The sequence below is a fragment of the Lissotriton helveticus genome, chromosome 1_1 (assembly GCF_964261635.1).
Source record: "Lissotriton helveticus chromosome 1_1, aLisHel1.1, whole genome shotgun sequence".
Taxonomy (NCBI): domain Eukaryota; kingdom Metazoa; phylum Chordata; class Amphibia; order Caudata; family Salamandridae; genus Lissotriton; species Lissotriton helveticus.
The window spans coordinates 35,903,860-35,916,956 of NC_136057.1; the positions used below are offsets into that span (position 1 = coordinate 35,903,860).

Here is a 13,097-nt window from a genome sequence, read left to right on the forward strand (position 1 = left end):
TCCTCACATTTGATTCCCATTGTAACCAGATGCATCTTTAAAGCAGCCTGCTTTGGACACACAATACTCTGCTCTAAGTCTCCAGGTGCCCATGAGGAATCCGCAGCTGCTATGGAGGGCGCTGGCATCTGTGTAACATTGACACTGTGAGCTTTGAGAAACTAAACCTAAAATAACAGCAACATTGGCTCAGTCCTTCTCCATATGTGCTCCCAAAAGGCTACAAATCCCAACACAAGGCCTTTGTCGGACTGCTTCGTATACAGTTTTTAATGGAAACCGGTACCAGGAACTGCTTTGTAGTCACCTTTTATGCCAACTTTTTAGTGCTCCCCTAAAGCTGAAACTGCTCCATGCTTCCAAACTTCTCCCCACCTTCCTCCAACCAATTTCGTGTTTCCCACTCTGGATCCTGATAAATTGTCAAACTGACTCCGCCCCCCCCCCTACTGTGTTTAGATGACGACTCCTCTGGAGAGTTAATTTGGTGGCAGACCCATTGGTGTTGTAGAACTCCGACTGTGATCATGTCTATTACAAGTTCCATCTTGTTGTTCCTATGTACTATCATATGTATTTAAGCCAGTGTACAGGTAGCAGTGTAATTTAAGTTACATTAGCATGTAACAAACATTTAAAGTACATCACTTCCTAACATCACCCATTGCTACATTCCCATGAAGAGGATGAAGCTTGCTTGCTCTAATATGGGAGAGGCCTTAAAGTATTACAAGGGCTGGCTTTAGCTTTTAATCCACACCGATGCCAAGACATGTTTTTCAATGTTTACTGACAGATAGGGAGGTCATGCATGAGTTGGGAAGGGCTTTGAAAATGTACAGTTCATCAAACCAAACCGGGAAAAGCTGCAGAAGCGTGACACAGAAGTGGAGTAGTGTGGCTCACTGGTTAGAGGCGGCTGACCCGGGAGCAGAAGACGGCCGGGACCAGGGTTCAATTCCCGACGCGGCAGGGTCGTGCACTTGGGTCAGCGGACTTGATAATTCTCGCTTCGGTGCTTACTCTAATCAGGGGTTCCACTTGGCAACTCTGGGCATTAGCTTGCCTAATCTCCACAACGGCCCCATCAATTCCGGGGATGCCTGGCTCCACCTTGGGGACTCCCAGAGGGACCATCCCACAGGGAAAGCCAGGACGGGTTCCCCAGAGTTATACAGCGCCAGGAAACCTACAGACGGGTAGCAGTGCGCTTTACAAGCTCAAATACATTTACATTTACATTACATTTACACTGAAATATAGCGCCTTTTTTGCCTGATTTTGAATATGTGTACTGAAAATGGCTTCATTTATTTTATGAATAGATTTAGACACACACACACGCGCGCGCGCGCACACACGCACGCGCGCACACACACACACGCACGCGCACACACACACACACGACACCCCGTTACTAGAAAGATTTAGGTAAAACCAAAATACAAATTGCACAATTAAAAAACATAATTTCTGAAAATAAATGGGCAATGCCTGGCAGGAACAATAGATGGTAATGATAATTATACAGGATGCTTCTAGTACCATCATTATGAAGAAGAAAAAAAAAACGAACATTCAACCACACAACAATTAAACATTGAAAGTACACTGGAAGAAACATATTATACAAAGGATAGTTAATTGTGATTATGGGAGATGCAGTGATACAATGGACATAGAAAAAATGATGAAGCCAAAACAATGTAATCCTGAGGAAGGCATTGCTCTTAAAACATCTGGCTAAAACACTTTCAACAATGTTTACATTTGCTGTAACTGCTAAATATTTATTAAAAACTAAGAAGAAAGATTTAGTCATTAGTTTTGTGTATCGAATACAACCTAAAATATAAGAATTATTTTGTTTTTCCAAAGGTTTTGAATCATTTGTATTTTGTATGTATTATGAAAAATGTGCACACTACTTCTAGTATGAAGTGGATTCAAACTTTTTTGTATTATGAATTAACAAACTGGCTTTTTATATAGATCAGAGTTAGAATTTAGACTCTGTTTCCGTGCTTTGGTATTTAAATGTTAATTATTAGAAGCTATTGGACAATTAATTGGTAGATATATGAAACAGTCTCCACTTTAATTATAATTTGATTTTCTGTAAACCGATTGGCATTAAAGATTACCATGGTGTGCAATGTCCACGTAGGAAAACCCAGGGCCTACTGAATTAAAGTTTAGTTCAGGTTTATGGTAGGGGTGCTGATAAAACAATGGTGTTTTGCTTGAAACCACATATTGATTATAAAGACTTAACCGCATGCGCGCTAGCGGGTTTTCCCGCTGTGCGCTGAAATTTAAAAATCGCGCAGTTTGTGACAAAGCCAGCTCGTCATGCACGTAGCGCAGGTAACGCCCATGACGAGCTGGCTTTGTCATCCGCGTCGAAGGGGTTAAGGAAGTCCATTGTGTCTGCAGCCAGGGCCTATGAAGTGCTCACCATTATATACATATTTTTTTCTGTTCAAAGTGCACTGGTACAGCTGATACTCCGACAGCTACATTTGTTATTCTTTATTTTTTAATCACTTCCTGTTCAGCACTTAGCGAGGATGGGGTGACTGATGTCCCAGCTGTGAACATGGGAAGGATCAGTGTTTCTGGGTCCTAATGTGCTTCCCATAACATCACTCCTCGCTTTGAGAGACAACATGAAAAGGTTCTAGTCGCCTCTTTGATGATCGTCTATAAAGGGGTCACATGTCAGCACCATAATATAGGAGCACGCCGATGAGGTTATAGAAATCTATAGTGTCATTTTATTACCTTGATTCATGTTAGAAATATTGCACTGACTGTTCTTAACCCTATATATTCATCTTCTTCTGAAAATGAAGGTACTAAAAGACATGTTGCTGAGTGCCAGAAGACAGATCTTCCCCTCCACTTTAGCCCATGTCACAACATATAAACATACTTGGTGTAGGGCACCCCCCTTTGACATACAGTATTTGATGTCTAGTCATAGGATGCTAGATTCACAGCAAGAAATAACTTTCACTTTGAGAACTCACTTTTGACATCTGTATTCTGTATCCCTAGCAAAGAAGCTGCCGGCCTGCACCCCTGGCCAGAAGATAACACATCCATCCGGATACTATTATAAGGGCACCTGGGCCTCTCTTTCGTGCTCCAACAAGAGATTCCGCACCCAACTGGAGGCCAGCAGCTGCTTGAGGGGGAAGACTGTGTATATGTTTGGCGACTCCACACTGAGGCAGTGGTGGGACTACCTTGTGGACTTCATTCCATGTAAGATAAATACGCCATCAGACACAAGCTGTAAAGGGGGTGGGAAGGGACTGGTAGGTATTGGGTGAGTATTGCTGAAGAAAACCTGGACAACCTTTAATACTAGTCTTGTTTATTATGGCATATATAGAAAAGTTTCAGGGGTCTTGTGGTCTTCAGTGGTTTCTGGACTCAGTGTGAAACTGTGTATACGACTGGTGTCTCAGGGCTTTACCCCACTATTGGGCTTGAATCTGATCACCAAGCCCACTCCTTTGCCACTTGACTCTCATGGTAGTAATGCCAAGCAGCCCAGTGCTTACTTAGGGAGGTAGTGTGTGGGCGTACAGATTTAGCACTCAACAACCACCAAACAGAAGTTAACAAATCACTGTACTTAAGTTGATAATAAGAAAATGTTTAATTATTCACATAGCTAACAAATTACAGGCATTATCCACAGAGAGCAATTCTTATGGGTACTAATGGGAATAGTATCCATTGTGATCACAGAGAGAGTCTCTGGCAGTAGATGTACATTGGTTTTTTGACCTGGTGGCGGGGACTCTCTGTGACACTACGATTAAATCCAGCAGCTCAATTTCATTTTACAGTCACTTGTTAGTCCCAATAGTTTCCCCCAATTTTCCCGTTCATCTTGGTTCAGTGTCACAATACATGTCTGTCCAATCAAAGTTTGTGCAGCTAATTGGAGGAAGGGTATGCCTGCTGTTACCAGTGTCGTAAGTGTCAAACTATTCTAGTGGTGTGCACCTGGCATGCGACATCGAGTGGAGAGGATACTGGCCCAGACACGTTCACGCTCTTGTGCCTGGAGCGCCACTTCCAGCTGATCTCGTCAGAAGAGGCATCCTCAATATCGGTGAAGAGGAAGCTGTGTCGAGGTTGCCATGCTTAAGGTTTGCAGCTTGGGTTTCTTCACAGTGCTTGTACGTCTTTATCATTTCTTTCAACCACAATGCCATATGGCTTCTTCCAGTGCCTGGATACTTCCTGGTGCTAGATCTCTTCCTTCAGATCTTGATCTGCTGAGTTGCGCTTGGAACCTTTCAATTTAAGTGTTTGTAAAGTTACTTGTTCTGGTGACACATCTGGGACTCCGAGCCTCACCCACAGAACAGGTGCAGGTCTCTCCCAATACCCCAGAGGGGATGTCAAGTTGTATAGGTGGGCTCCTTCGAAGCCCCTTGCCTTCGCACCACCATTTTCCTCCCACATGCACGAGAACCTCCAGCATCCCTCTAAGCAGTTATTAGTCCTGTCCTTGACACAGCGTCAATGCAGCCTCTATGGGCACATTTGCATGGTGTTCTGAACTTACTACAGGGAGTTAGCAGCCATTACCCACCGTTAATGCTCTAAGGATTCTCCTTAGCTCAACTTGTGTGCGACTCCAGGCATCTGGTTAGGAAATCTTTTCCGTCCCATCTTTATAAATAAGTTTCACGCAGACTTGGCCGAGCTGGGGGTCTACTTCCTGGAGAAATGCACCTAAGATACACAGGCTGTCCTACTGTGCTTCCTGATAGTGCTCCAGCAGGTCTCCAGAAATCATTTCTAATCAATACTCACCATTTCCCTGAAACCTTTAAACACACAACCATTCGTCAGTGGGGCCCATAACACTGCACGTTTACTCTGTTCACTTACACTTGGCTTCAAGGCTTTTGGTGAATCACACCGGAGAAATGCTGTAACATTTGGTGGAGTGTCTAAAACCTAATTAAATCAGTTATTATTTACACCTACAGATTATTACACTTTACCATGGTTTTATTCAAACATTTAATTATTCAGACTCACCACCATAGTGGCAATGGATCTACTAGAAAGAAAATTAGGCGTAGGAAAATCACAAGACCAGCTTTTAAAATTCAATTTTCCCAATTTTATTAAAAGCAAAACTATATTATGTCTGACATTTATGCATCAGTTAATTCTTTATTCAGTAAAATCTTAAACTTTATTTCAAAATGATCATTTTATTTAGCGCTCAGGAAAAATCGCTTATTTTAGAAAACAGTTAAAGTTTAGCAAAAGTCAGATAGTTCTAAATTCATTCTCTCCTAACATCCCTAATACCCTCATCTTATCCTTCAGTCCTGCAAAGCAAACAAATAAAGTTCACAAAGAGAAAATTCTTACATTCAGGAAGCGATCGTCAGTCTGGCAGCACTTCGTGCAGAAATCGGAAAAGCGACCCCCTCTAGACAAAACCAGGGGTTTTTATACACTAATTTCTAACTTAATCTGTCTAAAAAGTAACTACTACTACTACTTATTCGAACTCTGATTGGACAAATTCGGGGTGGTTGAGCATCTCCTCACCATTACAGCATCGTATTCACAATGAATCAGCAGAAAAATAAAGGGGCTTTGTTTAAGACAGTCTTTAGCCTAGTCGTTTCTTTGAGTGGCAACATCGGGACCTTTTCCCATGATCACAACATTCAAACGTCCATGTCTGGCACCCATCCTAGGTTACGGGCAAGGTAGCCTTGAACCTCCTCGAGCACAGGCAGTTCATTCTGACTTGCAGACTTTAGGCGCGCCTGCGCTGTCCAGCTCTTGCTCACAGTTTACCCGCGCAGCCATTTTCATTCAGGCCTCAAAAGGCCACTTTGTGGAACTATCATAGAAACAAACACAAAATCATGTTAAATATGAAAAATGAAACCCTTCTGTTTACCTCCCACCATACTAATGTTTCCCATTAGTTGTTACCTAGCAAATAAGCCACACAAATGCGTTTTATACTTACATAACCGACCATATCTTGGCCCAACTTTGATCGATCCACTGTCTTGACACTCCATTGATTGATGGATGGCATGTCTTTTGATTTCCATATGAACAATACAGTGAGTCCCGATACTATAAACAGATGTGTGATTACTTTACTTATACATTTTTTTACATTTATAATGAAAAACATGGCGAGTGTCACAACGGCAGAATATGAGAAGGGGGAGGCATTCAGGGGGCAGGAGGAAGGTGGGCAGAAGGAGGGGGAGGAATGGGAGGGAATTAGCAAAATACCATTATGGTGTATAGCCATTAACAGTTCCTACTTTGTAAGCAAACACTGTCAATGGTTTGAACCCAGAGCTCCAGTAATGCACTGGCATCCCTCGGCCAGAGACACAGGATCAATGGTAAGGAAGTAGGGAGACTCATCTCAGCTGTTAAGGTGAAGTGTCAGATGTCTTATATAGTGTGGGGAGGCATGGGGCAGAGCAATTCTTAGGTTCAGGACCCTGTGTCGAGGCTGCAGTGAGTCCCTTAGGCGCATGCATGCAAGAAAGGGCTCCCAGATATCTTTGGGGCTAAACCGCGAAGGCTTCAAATAGCGGAATTTAGACACCTGCACCAGGAAGGGCACCGCATCTCGCAGCCAGGCAGACACAGTGGGGGCAGTTTGTCGGCCCCAATGGATGACCGCTCTGAGCCAAGAGAAGTAGCATTGCAATAAGGTGGTGATGTCCTGCAGGGGCATCATTGACGTAGCCCTAAAGGGTCACTGGAGGGGTGGAGGGTACAGCGTGTACAATAAGGGCACGTATAATGGAAAATATCTCTTTCCAGAACTCGGTCACGCCAGGGCATCCCCAAGCTAAATGTATGAAGGTGGCCTGTGGAGATGCGCATCTCAAACATTGTGCATCAGCAATGAGCCTGATGTTGAAAAGGTGTGTTGGGGTGTGGTAGAGACGATGTAAGGACTTGAAATCTATTAGGCATAGCTTGTAGGCGGGAGACACTGTAGCTGTTTGGCCACAGCATTAGTTAGGTCCACTGGACGTCGGTAAGAGGGGGATCTGTATTCGACATCCACATGATGCGGGTGGCTGGAATGGCGATCGGGCCTAATGTCTGCCTGATGGAGTATAGTCTAGTAACTAATTTGAGTGCTAATAAGTTTGTTAGCATATGGTCCACGGCCAGAAGTGTCGGGGAGCTGCAGAGAATTTTGCAGGGATTCTGAGGAGTCACAGGACTATGCTTGGGATCATGGGACCTTAGTAAACAGGGACTGAGTCATCTTACCACCTAAGAACCCATGAGGCCGGAACCGACTAGCTTTAGTGTCTCACTTTCCCTCCTACTCACTCATAGAGGAGCCAGCGATTAGACACCCAGAACACAATACGCTCGACCCTCTCAGGAATCACAGTTACAGGACACACTATTTCACTCTAACAATTGTACTAGTCCCCAATGAGTTCTCACAGAGACACAAGAAAAGTTTAAAATTTTTATTTTAACTATTGTGCTCTAGTATGCAGTATACGTGTCACAACAAGTAGGACAATGCCTAGCACAAATACGGTTTGCATAGCAAGTAGTCCGTAAATCATAAATGGAGCTGTCATTATACACCACAGTGCAGCCTAACCTCCCTCCCCTTCTACAGAAGCAAAATTATTATATATCAGAAGATCAGCAGCAGACCCCATACCTTAGTTTACACAGATGAATGTTCTACATCTCAAATGCTGTCACAGTCTTTTCCCTGGAAAGATCCCCCTCCAAGTGTGTGTTACATATCTGTACATACCTATATGCATGTAGGCATACTTATATGACAAAAGTATCTGTTCCCAAACAACAGCTGCATTCGCGTGTTTCGTCTAGGTCCTAGGGCCTGACCAGAACAGAATAACAAGGTGCATTGTTGTTCGACCTTGTCTACATGTTCAGACTAAATCTGAGGAAATAACAGAACGCAAAAACAACAGTGTGTTCTGTGTGAAACAAAAGTTTGGCACAAAGCAAATTATGGATGTAGAGTAACGCATAGGGCAGTCTCCAACATGCTCATGCTAACATAACGAAAACGACAATTGGCCTGCACAGGACATGTGACAAGAATGTACCCCAGAGTGAAAGCTGGACTTTACAAGTTCTATATAACATAACATAACAAGAACATATTGTGTAAACCACGGCAGGGGGCCCGGAGCTGGTGATACAGAACCCAATCCAAGACCGTGGGATGCGAGGTAGCAGATGTATCAGATTGGGGCAGAAATTGGTTCTCAGGTTACAGATCAGAGAAGGTTGTGAGGCTGTGCCCTTGGGCATGTATTCTGGCACCCACATCCAACAGGGGTGGCAGCCGAGGGGGATCACTGAAAGAATATCGACTACCACAATATCGAGTACCCAAAATATCGAGGTGAAAATATCTACTACAAAAATATCGAGTTTGTATGTACAAACAGGTAAGTACAAAAATATCGACTACAAAATATCGTTTACAAAAATATCGTTGTAAAAAATATCGACTTTACTAAAAACAATGTTTAATTAAATTAATATAAAAAATTAATTACTAAAATATAATTAACAATACTTAAAATAACTTTTAATAATTAAATATTTAATGAAAGTAAAAAAAATATATATTTTTAATCATATTTCTTAAAACATATATATATAGTAACAACATTTAATTAAATAATAGGCAATATTGTATATGTACCCCAAAAACCCAAAACTGACCCTGAACCCTAAAAATACCCCTTTACCCAAAAACTAAAAACTGACCCTGAACCCTAAAAATAACCCTTTACCCAAAAACTGAAAACTGACCCTGAACCCTAAAAATACCCCTTTACCCAAAAACTGAAAACTGACCCTGAACCCTAAAAATACCCCTTGACCCAAAAACTGAAAACTGACCCTGAACCCTAAAAATACCCCTTTACCCAAAAACTGAAAACTGACCCTGAACCCTAAAAATACCCCTTTACCCAAAAACTAAAAACTGACCCTGAACCCTAAAAATACCCCTTTACCCAAAAACTGAAAACTGACCCTGAACCCTAAAAATACCCCTTTACCCAAAAACTAAAAACTGACCCTGAACCCTAAAAATACCCCTTTACCCAAAAACTGAAAACTGACCCTGAACCCTAAAAATACCCCTTTACCCAAAAACTGAAAACTGACCCTGAACCCTAAAAATACCCCTTTACCCAAAAACTAAAAACTGACCCTGAACCCTAAAAATACCCCTTTCATTTAACATAATTAGCAATTAATCAATTAAATAAAATTAATTACCAATTACATTTTAATTAATTAACAAACATTTTTTCATTAACAATTAATTAAATATTACTACCAATTATTAAATTAACATATTTAAATAATTATAATTAAATTACTTCCCACCCTATTCCCCTATAAACCCACAACCCGCTAGAGAAAATAAATTATTTTAATTGACATAATTAGCAATTAATCAATTAAATAAAATTAATTACCAATTAAATTTTAAATAATTAACATATATTATTTAATTACCAATTAATTAATTATTACTACCAATTAATAAATTTACATATTTAATTAATTATAATTAAATTACTTCCCACCCTATTCCCCTATAAACCCACAACCCGCTACAGAATTAAATTACACAATAATTAAAAAAATAATTAATTTAAAAAAATCATAAAATAAATTGACACTTTTCACACATATTATAACATAAACACACTATAAATAATTAAATATTATTTAAAAAACTATATTTTTTACTATCTAGATTATATACTTGGATATTTTCACTGTCTATATTATTTACAGTCGATATTACTTCACTTACCTTAAAAACGATATTTTGGCTGTCGATATTCTGTCTAGTCGATATTTTCTCCAAACGATATTTAAAACTCGATATTCTGTCCAGACGATATTTTGGAGTCGATATTATGTCTGTGCACCAGCCGAGGGTTGTGCCCACACGGACTAGGTGGGGCATATAGATAAGGTAATTTGGCATATCTTCACAGACCATCCCATGCCTATCTTACCCATCCACCAGTGTCCACCTCCGACCTAGGAGCTCTGTAGGGTATGTATATGGCTGTGGTAAGCGGCCAAAGCGCCTCCTAGTCAGCCTCAATAGCCACATGTGGTTGGGAAGGTGTCGGGTAGAGCCAGTAATGTAAGTATAGTGCCCTAGGTAGTGTGAGTATCTCCCATTAATGTGTGGCTAATTTACTTATAGTTGCAATGCATAACTGTGTCTTCACATGTCACTCTTACAATATAATTAAGGGATGCATGTTAAATAGAACCCACTTAACTTAATAATGAGTGTTAAGAACTCCTTTCGGGAACATGTGGTGGGCTTGGCATGACCATAATGGCCATATCGTCATCAACAGTTAGTTGGAATGCGTGGAAAGACATCTCCAAATATTGCTGGGGCAAGATACTATGCAAAGCATAGTGCACAACTGCATATAGATGGTATTTGGTCAATCAAAACAATTTTGTTGTCCTAACATAAGACTTCCATGACTTAGAACATTGGGGCATCTGGTATACTGCAGCTTTGAGCCCAAGTGTGGGTTAGAGGTAGTTCAGAGGGGACCTGTAGGACCTCATTGGGAAACGGACTGCTATCTTGTGGTCTACAGCCAACGGTGATCCAGACTTTAGCGGTCCATATCTCAAAATGTACCAGTCGCAGGCTATATTTTTGAAGTTGCTGGACACTGGTTGATATCGGGAGCACCCACCTGTCAGGGTGGAGAAGTGTGGCTCACTGGTTAGAGCGGCAGACCCTGATGCAGAGGTCTGGCCCGGACCAGGGTTCAATTCCAGTCGTGGCAGGTTCTTGGGCTCAATGTCTTTGGACCCGATAATTCTCGCCTCGGTGCCTACTCTAATCATGGGTCCCACTCTGCAACTCTGGGCAATAGCTTGATTAATCTCCACACTGGCCCAAACAACGCTAGGATGCCTGGCTTCACCTTGGGGTGTCCAGGAGTGGGCACCCCACAGGAACAGGACAGGACGGGTTCCTCAGCAGTATTCGTACAGCGCCTAGAGACCTCTGGGTGATAGGCACTTTACAAATGCAAATTAACATAACTGGGTGACACTCTGTGGATAACAGGCACCATTATTAGGGGGACAATGATGAACCAGACATCGTAGAATGTTTTTCCCATTGGCTGCTATAGCAACACAAGCAAACCTACACAATGGAAGACACAAAGAGGTCTCAGGTGGTCGGAGGGCTCTGATGCCTCTCAAGCCAGGAGCAATTCCGTACAGGGTTACAGTTTTAAAAGTTAAAGTTCTGTAACAATCTTTTCAATGCCACACTGAATGTCCCCCTCCCGGTTAGGTTCTGGCTACTAACTGCTGCATAAGAGGCACTTTCTTCTGTGTCTCATGCACATACTACATTTTATTAATGCAAAGGACAGTCCTAGCTCTCAACTTTGATCAATATCAAATTACAGACACATCCTTGGGTGCGCATCAAAAAGCTTTCTCTTTGAGTTACCCTACACGCAGATCTCCATCAGATAGGTCTCGGGATTGTCATCAATGTAAGAGAAGTGCTTCCCTTCTCTGGACTTCCCTGCTACCCATCGCCCTGGATTGTCCCAGGATTCTTTGAATCTTCAGGGGGATTAGCAACTGTGGGGCTTCCTAGTCCTACTGCTTCCACTCAACCATACAACGTCAATATGAACTCAAGGAGAATACAAAGTACTGGCTCCAGAGGACCAATGCTTAACTCAGAGAGAGCTCCCCAGGAGGAGGCCATGGCTAGATTTTAATGTCGGCTACTTTCTAATACAAAAACTTCAGATAACAAGTTCAAGGAGGACCAGTGTTGAAAGCCAATCCAGTTTTAGCCAAGAGCTCTTATGGTTGGATTTCCGCAATTCCAGACCAACAGACAGTGGAGAAGTGTGTCTCAATGGTTAGAGCAGCAGACCCTGATGCAGAGGTCTGGCCCGGGACCAGGGTTCAATTCCCCGCCTTGGCGGGTCTTGGGCTCAAAATTCCACGGACCTGATAATTCTCGCGTCGGTGCCTATTCCAATCATGGAGTCCCACTCTGCAACTCTGGGCAATAGCTTGCTTAGCCTCCACAACGGCCCCCACAACGCTAAGGATGCCTGGCCTCCACCTTGGGGGTGCCCAGGAGTGGACACCTCACAGGGAAAGCCAGGATGGGTTCCACAGCGGTATTTGTACAAGCGCCTTGAGACCCTTGCGGGTGAGTAGTGCGCTATAGAAGTATCAATTTACATATTTACAGACATGAGAGGGTGAACGAAAGACCAGGGGAGAGACCCTGGGGGTACAAGATAGTCCTGGGGCCGCACTTCTGCAACTGGAGCGTGCCTGTGAGCTATGCGCACATGAATGAAAGTCCAGGTGAAGGCAGTGCGGGATCTTGGAGTAGAATGAGGGTACAAAGGCGACCAAGGGCACCACTTAAGCAACTCAAGGGTTCGCTTAGCTGTGAGAACACTGGTGAGAACCAGGGAAAGGAGATTCAGGCAGCATATTACGAGGCTGTAGAGCTACTGCGCATTTTGGAGAACTGCTTGGGGACTAGATGGACATAGGGAAACAGGAGAAGGGATAGCATTTCAACATCCATGCCCACACTGGGATGAGGCAGCCGGGGAAAAGGGCATAGAGATACATGCCGGTGCAGAGGGGGTCGCGAGGAACAACAGCAGAAATATGAAAAGCAGGACCTGATATATTCGGGCAATATGGAGAGCTCTAAGGAGTATGGGTTGCTGGACCCGAAGGGTCCTTGGAATACGCTGTGGATTAACAATGAAATCCTGGTACTATGGAGTTTCCCCTTGAAATTCCCCTTGAAATTCTGGTACTTGTTTTACAATTATCACAGTGAACTTGGAACTAGAAGTCCTATAATCCCAAAATAAAACCAGGACATCTCAGAATACTCACAAGAGGCAAAGAGGTACCCTGAAAGCTTGGCACTTGAATATACTTTGGGAACGGCAGCCTGTCTCGTGCTTTCA

General features: G+C 42.7%; 1 protein-coding gene across 2 annotated transcripts in view; it reads left to right on the top strand.

Moving 5' to 3' along the window:
- The window catches only part of LOC144820246 (NXPE family member 3-like), a 146,152-nt gene that overhangs the window by 112,063 nt on the left and 20,992 nt on the right, over nucleotides 1–13,097 (top strand). For both annotated transcript variants that reach the window (XM_078677856.1, XM_078677879.1), the window contains exon 4: nucleotides 3,061–3,270. In XM_078677856.1, coding sequence (XP_078533982.1) covers nucleotides 3,061–3,270 — 210 coding nt within the window. The remainder of the gene's footprint in view (nucleotides 1–3,060; nucleotides 3,271–13,097) is intronic.